The sequence below is a fragment of the Sebastes umbrosus genome, chromosome 21 (assembly GCF_015220745.1).
Source record: "Sebastes umbrosus isolate fSebUmb1 chromosome 21, fSebUmb1.pri, whole genome shotgun sequence".
NCBI lineage: Eukaryota > Metazoa > Chordata > Actinopteri > Perciformes > Sebastidae > Sebastes > Sebastes umbrosus.
In genome coordinates this window covers 6,981,146-6,999,254 of record NC_051289.1, presented here as the reverse complement: position 1 = coordinate 6,999,254, position 18,109 = coordinate 6,981,146, and the positions used below count along the sequence as shown (strand labels likewise).

At 41.0% G+C, this 18,109-nt stretch overlaps 1 protein-coding gene and 1 long non-coding RNA gene across 3 annotated transcripts in view; one reads left to right on the top strand and one right to left on the bottom strand.

The window, feature by feature from the left end:
- LOC119480484 overlaps window positions 1-12,027 on the top strand; it is a 23,607-nt gene extending 11,580 nt beyond the window's left edge. Inside the window, exons 2-3 of the long non-coding RNA XR_005204941.1 lie at window positions 10,577-10,584; window positions 11,904-12,027. This is a non-coding gene — a long non-coding RNA (uncharacterized LOC119480484). The remainder of the gene's footprint in view (window positions 1-10,576; window positions 10,585-11,903) is intronic.
- On the bottom strand, window positions 4,065-18,109 carry topbp1 (DNA topoisomerase II binding protein 1). 2 transcript variants are annotated; one of them, XM_037756769.1, is made up of 28 exons: window positions 17,677-18,109; window positions 16,363-16,462; window positions 16,130-16,264; window positions 15,883-16,026; window positions 15,096-15,277; window positions 14,682-14,875; window positions 14,369-14,542; window positions 14,086-14,252; window positions 13,795-13,958; window positions 13,434-13,678; window positions 12,999-13,321; window positions 12,197-12,369; window positions 11,382-11,593; window positions 10,742-11,058; window positions 9,933-10,106; window positions 9,594-9,709; window positions 9,290-9,413; window positions 8,675-8,833; window positions 8,421-8,502; window positions 8,123-8,324; window positions 7,806-8,029; window positions 7,460-7,602; window positions 7,248-7,344; window positions 6,507-6,670; window positions 5,754-5,882; window positions 5,546-5,635; window positions 4,664-4,825; window positions 4,065-4,315 (listed from the first exon to the last, which is right to left on the bottom strand). In XM_037756769.1, the coding sequence occupies exons 2-28, from the start codon at window positions 16,447-16,449 to the stop codon at window positions 4,187-4,189; spliced, it is 4,512 nt and encodes a 1,503-aa protein (XP_037612697.1). In that variant the 5' UTR covers window positions 16,450-16,462; window positions 17,677-18,109; the 3' UTR covers window positions 4,065-4,186. The 2 variants fall into 2 exon arrangements, with proteins under 2 accessions (XP_037612697.1, XP_037612698.1); XM_037756770.1 differs by having other exon boundaries at window positions 8,690-8,833.

The window sequence follows — 18,109 nt, the reverse complement described above, 5'->3', positions numbered from 1 at the left end:
AGAGTAAAGTTATCTTCCAGGAGGAAAAGGAGGAGGAAGAGCAGGAGGAGAGAGGAGGAGGAGGAGAAGAAGAAGAAGAAGAAGAAGAAGAACAAGAACAATAAGAAGAACAAGAAGAAGAAGAAGGAGGAGGAGGAGAGAGGAGGAAGAGGAGGAGGGATGACGGAATAAAGCATCAATGAAACTCACCTGTTGGCCAGCAGCCAGTCAGCAGAGTGGGAGATTAGCCCAGGAGACACCTGTTGACTCAAAACCAACCAGAGACAACTGAGCAAGAGACCTGAGGTTGATATTTTCATCTCTACAGAGCCTCTACACAGTTTATCTCTCTTGGTGCAATGCTGCAGAGACTGTAGGCTCACATTAAAGCTGCAGGATCTTTGATAAACAAGATGTCAGAGTTGCTTAATTGATTAATTAGTAAGTCATTAACCCATTTGTGCCCAAAGACTATATTTGGTATGATAAGAAAAAATGCCACAACATTTGTGTAAGAACATATTGAAAATATTGCAGTATTATGTTTTGTGATACTGTATTGATTCTCAAAAACACTGTATCGATTTTTAATTAATAGTTTACATGCAAAGATTAACTCAGTCAATACTTATTTAAAGTGGCAGTAGGCAGTATATTTTTGGCATCATTGGGCAACAATTCCATAATAACCTTTCAGCATATTGTAGCTCAAGTGTTCTGAGAGATAACTAGACTTCTGCTCCTCCTCATGGCTCTGTTTTCAGGCTTTAAGAAATCTAGCTGTGACGGGAGACTTTAACCAATCACAGGTCATTTCATTGAGAGAGCGTTCCTATTGGCTTTGCGCCGGTCATGTGACCAGAACTTGGCGTTCCTTCACCAGATTCAAAGATGTCGGCGGCGTCACAAACTTCCTAATTTTACAGCTAAACAGTACACTACAAGATGATTCTGAAAACATTTGAGGTGAGAAATAGGCATTAACGTAACATAACATTGATTCATATTTGATCAGCGCTGAATAGTTTGACCGTTTGGTTGGAGTTCGTGAGTGATTGACAGCCGGCTCTCATAGACGGCAGATGGACAGCGGACCTCAGATCAGCTCTTACTGCTTGTTTTCCTCCGGTCTGTGAAATCTTGCAGATGCCGTTAGGAGCACCGGAGGACACAGAGGCAAATGATTTTTTTCTGGTTACCTGTTTCATGTACTACTGTCACTATATAGCGAACGTTTTATAAAAATAACTTTTTTTAATCATATTTCCCCAATTTCGCCTACTTCAGCTTTAATTTGCAAAGAGTTGCACCATCTAAGTGGATGTGCCCCTTCAGGTAGTGCTATGATGCTGGACGTTACAGTGACTGTGATAAATGCAAATGCAGAGCCCACTAATCTGAATGCTTAAAAACTTCTTTTTACTCAAATTTTATTCTCATGGAGGTGTGTTCTTTATTCTATGACAATTTTCCTAAAATTAGATTAAAAAAATCTCAATACATCACCTTCCTAACAGTATCGCAATATATTGAATCGTAACCCCTGTATCATGATAGTCATCGTATCGCCAGATTCTTGCCAATACACAGCTCTAGTTCTGATTGGTCAAAAGTCTTGAAATTTGGTACAGATATACTTTGGGCAAGTATCTAACAGTACAACTTTGACATTTTTATACCATGTGAAAAATCACACTTTTATTAATAGTCAAAATCTTGATTTTTGAGGAAAACGTTGCTAACATTGTGTTTATTAAACGTTTTCCATTTGAAATACTTATTTTCACACTGCATATGATATTCAACTTCTTATGAGTTCATAGACACCAAATACTTGATTTGTGCTCCTTGTAGTTTCTGAGATTCAGCCATTTTCTTATCATACCAGTATAAATAAAATATAATGGAGTTTATTGCAAAAACAGTAGTCCCATCATGTGCCCAAATACTAAATATAGTATGATACGAAAAAATTTAAAATTTCTTCACACGTCCTGCAGGCGACAGCGGGCTTCTTCTTTACCCAAATAGGTTTAATCTTTTTTAATCTGGGGTTTTCTAACCCTTTTAGCTCGAGTTATACTAAAATAGACTCACATTAGACCATTTCATAAGACTTCTGATCAGTATAGTGTAGAGTGCTAAAGCTCAGTGGTTCTCAACCTGGGGGAGGGGACCCATTGAAGGGGTCACATGATGTATCAAAGGGGTTGAAAGAAGATTATCAGGGCAGGGAAGGTGACAAGACTTCTTTCTTTCTTTGTTTTTTTCTTGTGAAATGATGGATAGTTTTACCTCTTCAATCCGAAAAGCACTGGTGGAACAGCAATTGCTTCATTCCAATGGACCATAAGCAGCGTTGCCAGATCAGATTGACAGTTTCCAGCCCACTCATAAGTTAAAACCTGCCCAATTCAATAAACAGCCCAAATCATAACCTTGCCAGAAACCTTTACATACAATCCTCATTTTCACATGTATATATTACTATATTTTTATTCTATTTATATCGTCACTTTTTTTTCTTACAAGTTATTGTCACGTTATCTTACCTTTGTCTATCTATCTTATTAATGTTGTTATTATATATTATTATTGTCATTTTATCTTGTCTTTTATTGCTGAGCTGACCCGTTCTATCATCCTATACATTTCATTGACCCTGTGTTAACCTACATATGACAAATAAAACTAAAACTAAAAACTGTGTAATCATTACATGCGCAATAGCAAACATATCATGAGCATACAAAGCTTCATATCTGCATCAAATCACCAAAGATATAATGTTGGAAAACTTGGCAATCGCAACCCACTAAGAGTGCAGTCAGACAACCAAATACACAACTTCCCATGTCAATGATGATGACGTCAAGGTAAGAAGCTCCTCTGTTATCCCTAACAACGATTGAATACAACACAAATATTTCTCAAATTAAATGAGTCAATAATATGAGTGAGTGAACACAATGAAGGAAGTGTTTTTGACCATAATATAACACCTTGTTTGGTAATATTGCTTTCACAATATTTGCAAAACTGTTGACAAAAGCAGCCCAAATTCAGCCCAATCTGGCAACACTGAACGTAAGTGAAAAAGCTTGGGAAGCACTGCTATAACAGAATAACTAAGAGTGCTATTGGTGGTAAGAAGTGAAATTTTGCCTGCTATTTTGTTGCAAACCTCTACTGGCTGTACCGTCCTTTGTTGGAGGCCCTTAGAGGCTCTTGGACCCAGCAGCCTGAGTCATGTTCAGCTCTCTCTCCTCTAATCCCACACCTCTCAAACAGCAGCTCAACGCTGAATCTGTCGTGAGGCCGTCAGCTGGTCCATCTATTATGAGGTTAAACCACTTATCCGTCCATATGGGAGGAAACAGGGGCATCTAACCTCAGCTGGCACCCTGGTATGAAAACAGCACATCGCTCTACCAAAAAGCCTAAATCGTCAGCGGGTAAACAAAATCTGGTGTTTACTGCACGGGGAGATCAACGACAGATACAAGTGGGCCTATAATCACATGGGTGGGGAAGAGTACGCCCGGGTGATTTAAAGTGTTTCAACTGCTTTTATCAGCCTCTTTGACGTCTTGTTACTAAGTGAACAAGAGCAGACACACAAAGGATGCTGTCTATCAGTTTAACATTGTATATATAGATGCAGAGGTGGATTTTATTTTGAAGAAACAATCAAAAAGTGATTAACTGTATTCACTTTTAACAAGGAAAGAGATTCTGGAAACAGCCACAGTGTGAGTACTTTTGCTTTGAATGCAACGTAACTATGATCCAACTAAAAACATGAATAAAGTTATTAAATATACCAGGTAATAATAGTTTTTCATGAAATAAAGTGGCACATTAGAAACTCGCTTTCTCATTCTGCTGCTGAGAAGTCACTTGTAAAGCAGGCTTGAGTCATACAGTGTAGATCTACTGCCCTCCACAGGCCAGAGAACATCATTGCACCCAATTACAAAACGTGACTCGACACTTTCTCCAGCCCTTCATTGAGTCATCCATCACAGCTACAGTCCCCCGGTGCACTGCACAGACTGCAATGCACTTGATTTAAGATGCAAGAGTGACCAAAACAAATGCTACACTTTATTTTTTAATATCATAGATACAAAACAAATCTTATTTACAATCATTTTCACAGATATGGGAATGTTTTAGTGATAATATTTAGGTAGGGGGTGACATTTCAGTTGAGACGTGTTTTCTTCAGCCTGGAGGTCTCGGCTGCTGCTTTGCGCTTACGTGACGGAGTGCCTGGAGCTTCTTCAGAGGGAGCTTCAGCCAGGTAGTACAGCTCGATAGGCGGGGTCGGCTCCTGTGTCAGTGAGAAAAAAAGCACACCTTTAACACTGAATATACTGAGTTTAACTTAATAGAGAGGCGAAGTCTCTCTGTCTAGACTTTCATGACTTGCAAAATTATGATTTAAATTAACAAACATCAAATGTGGCTCAATTCAAACGGGATAAAAAAGCATTTGTCTCTCGCTTTTGACTACCGTGCATATTTTTAACGTTTGTTGGGGTCCATTTTTACAAAGCCATTACCCTGCTTCACTTTGTGGACACAATACATTTACATAAACATTACCACAAATTGATCTAAGATTTTGTTATTCACGACAATATGAGGTTTGTCCAGTGATATCAAAAGCTCCACTAACCTGCATGAGGTAGTCTGCGATGTACTCTGGCTTCAAGCATGTGACTCCTTGGGAGGAAGCCGCCGACACGTCGACTCTGAAGTCTCCGGGCTTCAGCCGGCTGAAGTCTGCAAAAAGGTGAGTTGCCTCCTTGTACAAGGACGGGGAGGGACTCGGCAGCACCTGGAGAGAGACAGAAATTACAGGTGAGAACTAATGACTTCAATATGTTCACAGAAAAAAACATGTCAACCTTTTGTGGAAAATATGGCTGAGAGGTAGGGGAACTGGCAAAGTACTACAGTAGTTGTTTCAGGGTTTTATAGCGGAGGTGAGTCACCTCGTCTGAATCAAAGGTCAGCAAATGTCATATTTAATGATTGTGGTTTAGGAGTCATCTCCTAATTAACAACTAAACAAATCACAAGGCGAGATCTGTCAAGAATTGGGTGGCTTACCACCGAGGCTAAACCCGTCCCTGGGGGACACCCTGTGAGCATACTAGGAGAGACGCTCCCCAATTTGCAATGTATTTGTTGGACAGAGAATCTCTACAGGGCCACTGTTACCTCGCACAGCAGCTGGATTCTCACGAAATCAAGCGAGAATCACGGGACGACATGTCACATGAAAACCCATCTTGTCAGGCTTCAAGTAATGAGTGTGTAATTAGATTTAGTTTGTAATGAGTTTTAAAATACCATTAAATCTATGCAAGAACAACGCAAGCAAAATGTCCAGTGACCAGCAGTTATACAGTGCTAGAAGCAGATTGTAACGCATTATTAGTATGTTTATAATTCATTATAGAAAGTGCTGTTTGTCTGATTTGAAAGCTGCATTAGTGTTGAGTAAAAGGACAAATTAAGTTGGATTTAACACAACAAATAAACAAGCAGCAACCTTGGCTCTGCCAGACTGCAGTAACCGCCTGAAGCCTGATTCTCTGTTCTGGTCGATGTTCAGCATCACCGTCCATCCACTGAAGGCTCCCTGACAAACACAAAAAGAATATTTAGCATACTTGAACACTCAAGTAGTAGATAATACAATACAAATGGCAGTAATTAGGACTGTTCTGTTAACTGTGTGTATGTGTGCCTGTAAGTACCTCTTGCTCAGAGCGTCGCTGCAGGGTTTTTCTCCAGCGCATGGCCGCCAACGCCAGTCTCCTCTGCTGGGAGGTGATGGAGGGCAACGCATCCAGAATGGAGCTACTGCCCCACTCGTACTCATCCTCCTGGAACACACACATAATGAAATATTAAATATTTTCAGCATAAAAAAATAACAATGGACCATTTTGTGATCGAAAGATATGAGAATGAACTTTAGAAATCTTTAAAATCCTCTGAGTGAACTAATAAAATATGGTTTTGTAGCCAATGGCAAAACTGTATGTCTATTCTATATGCTAAAAATGTAGTTGGCTGGTGTTGCTTATTCTACATGTTTCATTTAAAATGTTGCCAAAAATAAACCGTTAGCACTAATTAGATCCTGTGAAAATCATTAAATTCTGTGCTCCTCAGCGCAACTGGGAAGCCATGACTGATTTGGCTGAGACCAACAGTCACATGATAAAGATTTAGTGAAACTTTAACTGAACTGCGGGCTGTTTACACAGAGCTTGTATATATATAGATTAATTTTTTCGTAAAATAAATTATCAAAGAAATTCAACTCGCAATTTTTTAATGATTTATGGCATTATAACTGTTCTCTCTACTTCTCAACATGATTGTGATGTTTCCATAAAGGTGCAGGACTTACAGTATATCTTGCAGTGAAAAACGTGAGCAAAAAACACCCTGAAACTGCCTGGGGTTCAGAGACTGTAAAACAGAAACCTTCAGACCCTGACCTGGATGAAGCGATCCACAGAGCGACAGGCCTCCAGGTACGAGCGGTGCAGGATCCATTTGCCCGCCGCCATCGCTGCCAGGTACTTCTCGTTGCGCAGAGGAGTCCCTACGATGATGTGGGAGCAGCTGGGGTCAAAAGACTGCTTGTCCAGGACGACACCGCCTACAATACAGAAACAGAAAGGAAAGAAAGAACTAAATAAAGATAAAGATAAAATATTCTGTACCTAATCAGGAGTTATATTTACAGACCTGATAATAAAAGAGCATTATATAAATGTATGAACAGCTGTCAAAGTGCCCTTAAGCAAGACATTCATCCCTACCTGCTGACTCACTATGAGCTGTTGTGAGTGAAACATCACTTTCACCTTTAGAGGCAGAATTAAACACAATTTTGAAGAAAGAATTTAATCTCATGGACTGTTTTATGCATCAATCTGTCCCTTTATACTTAATGTTTGTCTTGTAAATGCTGCATCTTAGTTGAATATACCGTATAATTTCCACTAATGGTTCAACTTCTGATGGTAGTCGTGGTGGTTTATTTGAGAATACTGCTGAGCTCACAACAGGAAACATCTGCAGGAGGAAATATTTCCAGACCCTGGAGGCAGATCCTCCTGTTTAGTCATCAGGGATTAGCTCCTCTGACTTCAGGCCTGTGATGTGTTGTGGTTATTTTTTTACTGCAGCGTGATGAAATACTGTTTAGAGCCCTAATTAGGTGGAAGACTCACCAAGCTCCTCTATGAGGTGACTGTAATCAATGCGTTCCTGAGGGCTGAGGGAGGACAGCTGGAATCTGGGTGGCTGCTTTTCTTCCTCACGCTCCTCCTGAGAGGAAGAAAGAACCTTTTAGCACCAGTAGCTTGTTTGAAAGAGAAGCTATAGAGTGTGTTTTACAGTTACATTAAAACTTCCTGTTGTTAATGTAAGTATGAATCTTCACCTGTGGCTCCGGTGCTACCGGGGGGTTGGCCAGAGGGAAGGCGATGCTGGGGGCTTTAGGAGTGAGGATGTCGTTTTCTCGCTCCTCTGTTGGAGCCGTTGTGACTCTCTGGCCCATGTGCTGGTCGATGACGTCACAAGCAGCTGGGAGAGGATACAGTGATTACAGTGAAAGTCAAATTCATTAGTTAAAACTGAGCTTACGGTATGTCAGAAACCACATCTTTCCAGTTGGATATGTTTATGGTGAAATTACTCTTTTCGGATACAGGTAAATAAACATCTGACTAACTTTAGAGTTCTCTATAGAATTGGGTTGCACCAGCTATTTTTAATTGAACTCTTACCCATCTCCACCAGCTCAGAGTCCGTCATGGAGTCCCTGAACTGAGCGCCGTTTTCTGCAGGAGGAGGAGGTGCGAGGGGCTCAGAGTATTGTGAGGGGCTACCAGGCCACTGTAAATTATCAGCCAGCTTGGCCCTCTCCTCTCTGGCTGTAGGGTCATCCCAAACTATCTGTTCACTCTGAGACGGCTCTGTGTTTATGTCCAGAGCCGCTTCTCTGGGAACCCTGAAATCAGGACAGAATGAGGGGAATTTATTTGGATGAGGATGTGTGTGAACCCCATAACTTACCCCTCTTCTCACCACATGGCTTCCTTACCTCAGAGCTTCCAGAGTACGTCTGCTCCCGCAGCGTCCGACCCGGCTCCCGTCAGGTGTGTGGGGGCTCGAGTCGGCCCCTCCCGATCCCATCCTGCTGAGCCTGACTGAGGTACGCCTCCCTGTCGTCAGCTTGGTGGCCGACATGATCTCCTGGAGTTGTCTTTGCAGGTTCTCTCTCATTTCTAGAGTCTCTGAAATACCTGGAGACGAGACATAAACACCCACATGAATCCTCGAGTTCATTAAACGTGCAGAAGCTTTGTGGACATAAATGAAAGCTGGAAAAAGACACCCACCACTTCTATCATTCATCTCTTCTTGATCTACGCTTCCATCGCTAACACGGCGTAATGTTGTGGCTTCCTCTGTGTGTTCACACTGAGGGACAAATAATTAAACAGACAAACAGAAAGACAACAACATGAGACACCGCCTGCATTTATGAGGTACCTCTTCATTAGACGTTACCAATAATAACATACTGATTCCTGCAGAACAGTATCTAATGTCTCCCTGAATCTTGGAGGTGAATTTATATATTTAGACACACCTTGTCGTCCTTTACCTCAGTGATGTCTTTGAGTTGGGTTCGTGTAAAAGGTGGAGACCTCTGGGTGCTGTTGGGCACCTGGCTGAGGGTTAGACTCATCTTGGGGTTGTAGGTGAAAGGATACAGAGACTCGGAGACATGCTTCTGCTCCTCAGCACACTGCACAAGACGACACAGAAGTTTATTAGCCACAAGAAGTAATTGAATGATGAGGGGAAACATAGCTGAACTCCCGTCAGTCTTCAAAATAACCATATCAAAGCTGTTTTTGATTTAATATTCTGCTGCTGTTGATGAGATGATAATTATTCCCCCCAAGTGAAATGTGCTAAGTGAATGCTGAATGGAACAGGAGGTACAAAGCAGCCATGAAAATAAGATCCCAAAGTGCATCTTAATATCACTTTATGCATCTTCCTGAAGACATACTTTCTTTTCAAGCTTGTATAACCAATGTCACCACAAATATTGAAATACTGAAAAAAATCATTAGTTCCGGCCCCAATTCATTTAAAAGTGCAAAGATATTAACTACTCTACAAAGATGTGTTAATATATTCCTGTGCATTTAAGAGTAAAAAACAAGTAGTTGATATTTGCTACTGGTAGACGTACAGCCTGCAGCCAGTACTGGGAGACCACATGCAGTCCTCTCTCCTTCACTCCTCTGTATTCCCGGGTGTTGTCCCCGACACGGCCCTGGTAGATGTAGTGTGTCACTGTATCGTCACAAGCCCACCTAAAAACAAGTTGATAAAGAGATGTTTGTACTATTTGCATCCATATTTACTACAATAAAAATGTAAAAGAATGATTACAGCAACCGGTAACTCATTTACTGTACATACAGGCACACTGGGATTGTTTTATGACTGTTAAAATGTTATAAACCATCCTTTAATTAAAATGTGTTGAATACCTGAAGTCAGCTCCAAGCGAGGCAGCGATGGCATTCAGTTCACTCTGCATTTTGCTCAGTTTCTTTCCCACACAGACGACAACACCAGTCAGAGGGCTGGCTTCTTTTTCTGGGACCTTAAAAACAAATTTGATAATATTTTTGTTAAAATGTCGAGTGATATAGACATGATATATAGACTACTCTATCACATGTTCCCTTGTACTATAAATGAGGTTTTCCTGTACTAAATGACAGTAAAGGTTTCTGGAATTAAAAGAGATCCTCCATTAGCATCATTGTATTTGACATACTAAGTGATTCTGAGATTAAAGTGTATTTTTATGTAATTCAGTTTACCTCCTTCTCAGTCGTCTTGGTAAATTGGGGGCTAGCAGACATGGCTTGCATATCTGAGGCGCTATTGGCGAGAGCCACCTTCAGGTTCCTGTTGATGACTTCAGTCAGTGGAGTCTCCGGTCTCTCTCCTGGTTTGGATCTTCCTCCTGGAGTCTCCAGTGCTCCTAGTGCATCCTTAATAAAAGTAACAGTCTATGTGTTAATAGGATGATCTATCAAATGTCAGTGCACAATTAAAAGGATACACTACAGGGGAATAGAGTCAAAGTTTTAACTAATAGCTATCATCACCAAACTTCCCCCGTTGATTACTTACATTAAGACAATTATTTTTTGCATTACAAGTTTTCTGAAATTTTATGTTTAAATATGCAAATGACACGTTTTTGCCGTTTTTTAGGAATAAAAATGTTCTATAAATCAGGCTATGAAGGATATATGAACAAACCCTTCCTCCGGCCACGACTGTCGCCGGCGCAGAGGCATAAAAACTAATTTTGAGAAAACGGCCTTTAAAGATATGTATTGTAAAATGACATACATTTTGCAAGAGATGTTTAAATATGTAAATAAGGCAAAATCTAATGCTATCTATCTATCTGATGCTTTGGGTGAATTTAAAATAAATCTACAGACACAAAAAGACAAAGTAGTAAAATAAAAACCTAAATGTGTATGTTGGATGTCTTTGTATGAAAACATGTTATGGAAGCAAAATAGACCAAAATCTCAAAATTGACCAGTGCATGAAAAACAAAAGCAAAGCAAAAAAATCATAATCATAGCACTAGATTCTGTTGGATCCCAACCTTAACATTGAAGGAGGGTCTGAACAGCTGGTCTCTGTTGAGGAAACGGGAGGGAGTGTCCAGCTGCAGGGAGGCTTCCTTCTGAAGGGGGTTCCTTCTGCCGCCCTCCTGGTTTTGTTTGGGGGTGCTGAAACCCTCTTTGGGCTTCTTCTCGTCCAACACGGAGCGGAACACTTTGCTCCGGAAGCGACCCAAATCCAGCGGGGTGACGGCCTTACCGCTCTGGAGACCCAGCAGAGGGATCTCTGGAGATGAGCGTGCTGGTGGAGGCATGGAAGGCTTCTGGGAACCGCCGACAAAACTCTCGTCATCCCTCTCTGTAGAAGAAGAAAATAAAGTCATTGTCACAGGAAACAATGAAAATCAGACACAAACTAAAATGCACTACCGAATCACACCCAACAACAACAACGGATATAGCCAAAATATTCATTAATTCAGTCAAAAATGCGTCGCAGAATTCCCTTGGAGATCAATTTTATTTAAATTTTCAAATAATCTCTCAGATAACTTAAAAATAAATATAAAACAAACCACTCATTGGTAATTTACTATAATTATTTTGCCGTCCATCATGTTCTACACCCAGCCAATGCAAATAAAACATGCATTTACATCCACTTAAAGGCTTTAATCTAACCTGGCGAGGGTGGCAGGTCGACTAGAAAGCGTCCCTCCTCTGCCCTCTGGCCGGTCCGAGCAGACTCTAGTATCCAGCGCATGGTGACGGCTGGAAGCCCCCACTTCTTTGCCGCCTGGTACTTTGTGCCGTCGGGGCTCTGCAGCACCAGATGAGAGCTGGCCAGCATCCCTTTCTTCTGGTTGGCCAAGCGCACAAAGTAATCCTGGACACTGCAGGAGGGAGAGATGAGAGGATTTAAGACAAGTAGTTCGCACAATGAGCAGGCAGGACACATGAGGGTAATAAAAGTATGCAGGAGAGAGAGAACACTTATTTAGCTGTGGTATAACCTCACAGCCCAGGACCTCCTACAGCGAGAAAAATGAACAATGGAAATTCCTCTTTTTGATATTTGTTTCCTGAACACAAAACAACTGCTATTACACTACAAGTACAATATACAGGTATGTTTTTATAGATGTTGACGCCCAGAAACGTCCTGAACACAGCAAACTAAGAAAATACAGGCAGAGGGCAGAGTCTCTGCAGATACAGACACAGCCGTTCACTTCTAGTGGGTCATAAGTGATGATTGAGAGGGATTATTTTTGTATGAGTCTATACATTGCTTTTTAGGAAACTCCTACTCATTCTCCCTTTAAGTCTATGAATTGTGCTATATAAATACATTTGCCTTTGCCTTAGACCAAACTACACATCATCCAAATCAATTTAGAAAAGGTAAACACCAAACACTCCTGCAACTCTTAATGTTTATACCGTGCAGCCTAAAGTAAAACAGCATGTGTGGTCAGACTGCAATGTAACCGTACTTGGCTCCGAGGTGCTTGGCCAGCTCCACCAAAGACTCCCTCTCTGCTCCGGTGAACTGGCTGACAGACAGAACGCAATCTTTGAGAGGAAAACGTTCGTCCATCACAGGAACTGGTGTGAACAGAGGGTTGGAGGACAGCTGCAGAACACACTCCTTCTCCACACACATGGCCTGAAAATTAACAAGAGCAAAGCAGACCTGCATTAAACTTACAAATTACTTTCATACGACACTAAACTGATAGAGATCTGACAATATTTTATTGATTCATTAATTGTTTATTCTATAAAACGTAAATAAAATTGTGAAAAATGCCAATCACAGTCTTCAAAATGCCTTATTTTGTCCAACCTAAACTCAAAGATATTCAATTTTAAGGCTGCAACTAACGATTATTTTCATTATCTGTTAATCTGTCGATTATTTGATTGATTAATCGATTAATTGTTACAGCTCTATTCAATTTGACAGCATAAAAAACAGCAAATCCTCATATTTGAGAAGCTGGAACCAGACAATGTTTTGCATTTTTGCCTGACAATTTACCTAAACAATTAATTTGATTATCAAAACTTGTTGATTTTCTGTCAATCCATTAATTAACTAATTGTTTTCGGCTCAAAAATTGAGGGTGCTGCCTCAAAAAAGAGACAAGCAACACACAGAAACCCTTTATTAAAAGACGATTAATAAAAACTAAATATTTGCCCCTTTGTCCGACCAGCTGACAAATCAACAGATGGTGCTGAAATCACCAACAATGCTACACCCTCCTCCCAACACAGATATAATGATCTTACCAGCCAGGTATCAGTGACCACCTCATCCACTGTGGCCTCCACTGAACAGCCCAACAGTGGGACCACTGCATAGTCTGCCACCACACGTGTACGGCCCATCAGCATCCTGCCTCCATTTTCTGTCACCAGTAGCGAGAGCTGGGCCTCCGACTCAGCGCCAAAGCCCACAAGAAGGAAACATTTCCCGGAAAACAGGCCTGCCTTGCTGGCTTCCTGCAGGGTTGAGTCTGGCTTTGGTCCTCTGGTGTGGTTTGGTGCCCAGGGTTCAGCAAATGTACTGATGGACTTCCTGCTGTTGACCTCTGCTGGTGGGGGCATGTCCACTAGAGGGTAAAAGGAAAATGAGATTAGCTGCAATATATAGAACTATATCCTGTAATATCTCTTAATGGTGTCCAATTAAACAAAGCTAATTCTTCAACAACAGTTACTTACCTACAGTAGGGTCATCATCCATGTACTGAGAGAGCAGATCTTCCTCTGCTCTCGTGTGCCTGGGGGTGCTGGGACTGGCCACAGGGGGACCAGCTGAGTGCCGGGAGGCGGGTGTGTGACGGGCAGCCACAGATACAGCAGCCGGAGCCGGAGGCAGACAGTCAGGGTGGAGGTAACTCGCTTCTGGGAGGAGACTGCCTTTGTTGAAACTGTCCAGCAGCCACTGCACTGTTACTACATGAGGTCTGAGAAGTACAATACAGACATAACACCATTTAAAGTGTGGCACAAGGGTTGAAAATGTACAATAAGTGAGGATGCAATAAATACAATGTAAAGTAATAATCTTTGCTGTTCAGACCTGTGTGTTGCTTTGAAGAGAAAGTTCTTGAGGTCCTGGTCCAGCTCTCCCATGACCACATGTGTGAGTTCCTCACTGGGCTGGTTGAAGCGCAGACCTCCTGCAGCGTTCACGAGACGCCGCAGCTTCTCCAGTTTCTTCCCTGGCAGGCCACACAGATACAGCTGCACAACATTTAACAAAGTTTAAAATAAAGCCTCAACTTTGCCTTTCACATTATCAAGAAATTACAACAACATTGTGGAAAAATAAATCTCCAATCTAAGTGAAAAGAAATATTCTTTTGTTTACCTTACAACCATCCAGTATATCATCAGCTGGGCAGACGGTGAGATCCAGAGTATCTATGGTGTCTGGAGCTTCCAGGCGGCTGATGGTGCCGTTGGTGAGAGCTGTGTCATTTATTGTCATGCTAGCATTCACAGAGATGTGGCTCAAGCCCAACAGAGATGGACCCTCTGGAGGTAAAAAAAAAAAACATGATTCTTCATTATAACACATTACAGACTAACACTCTGAAAACACATTTTAAATACAGTAAACAACAAATAACTGCACTCAGTCTGTGGCTCACCCTCCTTCTTGTTGGTGCCAGTGGGGGTGGAAGTGTGCGGTCGACTGGTCTTTGAGTTACGCTCCACAGTGTACCTGCTCTCGTCTTGACAGAAGCCCTTTTCTATGCTGTCAAACAGCCAGTGCAGAGACACGCAATACACATTCCACTTCCTTGCACACTCGTACTTCTGACCTGCAAACAGATACAAATACTTACAAATGATACTGGTAGCCACAACGGTAGCACACCCAAGACTATAGCTATAGTGATTCTTGTAAATGTTCTACAATGAATCTTGCAACCCATTGTGCTGAAACTGCTGATGACTTACCGGTTGGCTCACTGACAATGAGGTGTGTGCACTCATTCATTTTGAGCTGACCAGTGTAGTTGGCTCCATGCTGATCACAGAGCCGCTGCACCTCTTTACGCTCTGTGCTGGAGAGGCCGGTCACACAAACAGTGCAGCCACGCAGCACAGGACACACATAGTCCTCAATGGGTAGATCTGTATATCTGAAAAGACTGTGGGAGGCAGAGCGAGGTGTTAATTTCATCTAAAGTGTGTCATAATCATTAGTATAATCATCAAATATTCACAATGTATAATTTGATGAACCTTCAAGATTTTTTCAATAAACAGTGCATGAAGGAGTTTATTTGGACAACATCATAAAAAAATCAGTATGTATCTTTCTACTGTAGATGTTAGAACAGAAATGTCAGTTTTAATGAGGGTACATACCTGTCCTGAGATTTCTCCCAGCAGGTGTTGACCCATGTGGGCAGCAGGATGGGTTTACCCAGGCTGGAAGCTACCAGGTATTTCTTGCTGCCCACCTCTCCGGCTATCAAGTGTGTGACAGAGACATTTAGATCAAGATAGACCCGTCCACCCATGAGTTGCACCAGATCCATCACCTCTGTCTGTAGAGACAGACAGAAACAAACACATAGAACACTTTAGAAGACACTCTGCTGTGCTTCCCCAACTCTTATGGAGAAGATTAACTGTGCACTCTCACAGTTTTTGTATGTATTTTGGGATGTACATCAATGAACCATTAGGATGAGCTCCTTTCATATGAATTGGCCTTTTTCAGACTTTCACTATTAGGTGCAAACAATATTATGCACACACTGTATAGTACTTTGATTGTGCCCTGCTATTTCATAACAATGATAAAGGCTGCATTCGTTAACATGTTGTAATTTGTGGTTTCCTATTTTCAACTAGCTCTAGTCTGTGTTCCCTAAAATTATGTAATTATATTTGTTAATACATGTACTTCTAATCCCCTAAAACAGGCAGCTTAGACAGACACCTATATGCTAACATTACCAACCTGCCTGAGCCTTTAAAAAGGGGTGATTCTCTGATTCCTTGATCCTTGATGTTTTGTTTAATTTAATTGGGCTGATCATTGCTGAATGTTTAATGTCTCACTCATTCATATCTTCACTTATGTAATTGGCATTTACCAGACTAAAAGGAGCAACAATCTGCAAAGCATCAGACGCAGTGAACTAACCCGTGTTGCTTTATCCAGGCTGGTGCAAGAAATAGTGATGTCAGCCATGGTCATGTTATAGACGGGCATCTCTGCTTTGGGGACACAATGCTGCTGCTGCAGGCAGTACAACACCACCAGTGGACTCACCACTCGGCAGCCAAGCTACAGGACAAATAACAAAGAGTGAGAGAGAGAAGAATTACTCTACATGATTATGAATTTTAGGATCCAGGTTTCGTTGTTTGTATCAAATATTGAGTTAGACCTTTTTGCAGTGCAAAAAGGCCGGGGTGGTGAAGCTGCTGAAGACAAACAGAGACTTGTCCTTCTGGTCCATCTGTAAAACAGCATCTTCATCGATGGTTTTCAAATACTTGTCAGACTGCAGCTCCAAGATGGCCTGTGTGTGTAAACATGAGACAATCATCATCATCCACTGACAGTAGAGCAGTGGCAAAAATGTAAATATCAATACAAGATTTGATAATTGGACTTTACCTCATAAGCCTTGACAGCATACTCTGTTTTTAGTCCATTACTTTCCACAAACTTCACAATGAAGCCTTCCGTGTCTCCTTTGGACATGTTCAACCTGTAACTGAATATCAATGCTGAATGTCAATAATTGGATGTGCCAGAATTTTCTTCAGCTGAACAAAGACAAAACTGAGGTTGTAGTTTTTGGAGCCAAAAAGGAAAGATTAAAGGTTAGTGCTCACCTACAATCTGTAATGTTAAAAAGCTCGGACCAAGCCAGAAAGCTTGGTGTAGTCATGGACTCTGACCTGAGCTTTAACAGCCATATTAAGACAATTACAAAGACAGCCTTCTATCACCTGAAGAATATAAGAAGAATTAGAGGACTGATGTCTCAGCAGGATTTGGAAAAACTAGTCCATGCATTTATCTTCAGCCGACTTGACTACTGTAACGGCGTCTTTACTGGTCTTCCTAAAAAATCGATCAGACAGCTGCAGCTGATTCAGAACCTGCTAGAGTCCTCACTAAGACCTAGAAAGTGGATCACATCAGTCCAGTTCTGAGGTCTCTACACTGGCTCCCTGTCTCTTCCAGAGAATTGATTTCAAAATACTGCTGCTGGTTTACAAAGCACTAAATGGTTTAGGGCCAAAATACATTTCTGATCTTCTGCTATGTTCTGAACCATCCAGACCTCTCAGGTCATCTGGATCAGGTCTGCTTAGTGTCCCCAGAGTCAGAACTAAACATGCAGAAGCAGCATTCAGTTTTTATTAACCAAATATTTGGAACAAGCTCCCAGAAACCTTTCTTTTAAATCAAAGCTTAAAACTTTCCTGTTTGCTGCTGCCTTTTATTAAACCAGATAATGATCTGATACTGCACTAGAGCTTTAACTCTTGTGTTATATTCTATTTTAGCCTCTATCCTAGGTTTTATTTTTATCTTGTTTTTTTTTTTCTTCTAATCTTTAATGTTTTTATAACTGTTTTAAGTATGTCTTAATGTTCTTTTGCACTTTGTCGCAATGTTCTTGAATGTTTATGTAAAGCATTTTGAATTGCCCTGTTGCTTAAATGTGCTGTAATAAAGCTGCCTTGCCTTGAATAAGGACCAGTGGAGAGACTTAATGTTAGTTATAATGGCATTAGATGGCCTTAGCAGTAAATGTTAGCCTCTGAGTCAGCAGAATATGCTATGTGACTAAACGTGTTTTTAATACTAAACAGGCTACAGATTGGTACGTTATAGGTATATAATGGTATACTAATAGCTACTAACTTGAAAATAGTGGCGTCAATGTTAATAAACGTTAAACTGATGGAGACTTACCTTCCTCCTCTTTGATGGACTGTCAGAAGAATAAAGAGGCTTTTTCTACTCTGACAGTAATTAATATGAACTCTAACTAGTCATTGGGAACTATCTTAACGTTAGTATGGCTTGTCAATAAGAAACTACTTGAGATAAAGCAGTTTATTTAACGCTACTGTCAGTTTCAGAGAGAGCCTGTTAGCTGACTCACTGGTTATCTAGCTAACTAACATTAAAACAAGCCAAAGTTATAAAGATAAACAATATTTCAGATTATTAGTGTTCATATTATCATAAACGAGATGTTCCCACAGCGTTTAAAGAAATAAATATACATATATAGCTAATAATTTAATGATAATAGCTTGATTAAATTAAGAAGATCCGCTTTGTTGTTGTTATTGTTCCTTATTCGCGCCAACCAACGGCGTAACTTCCGGTGTGTTACCTT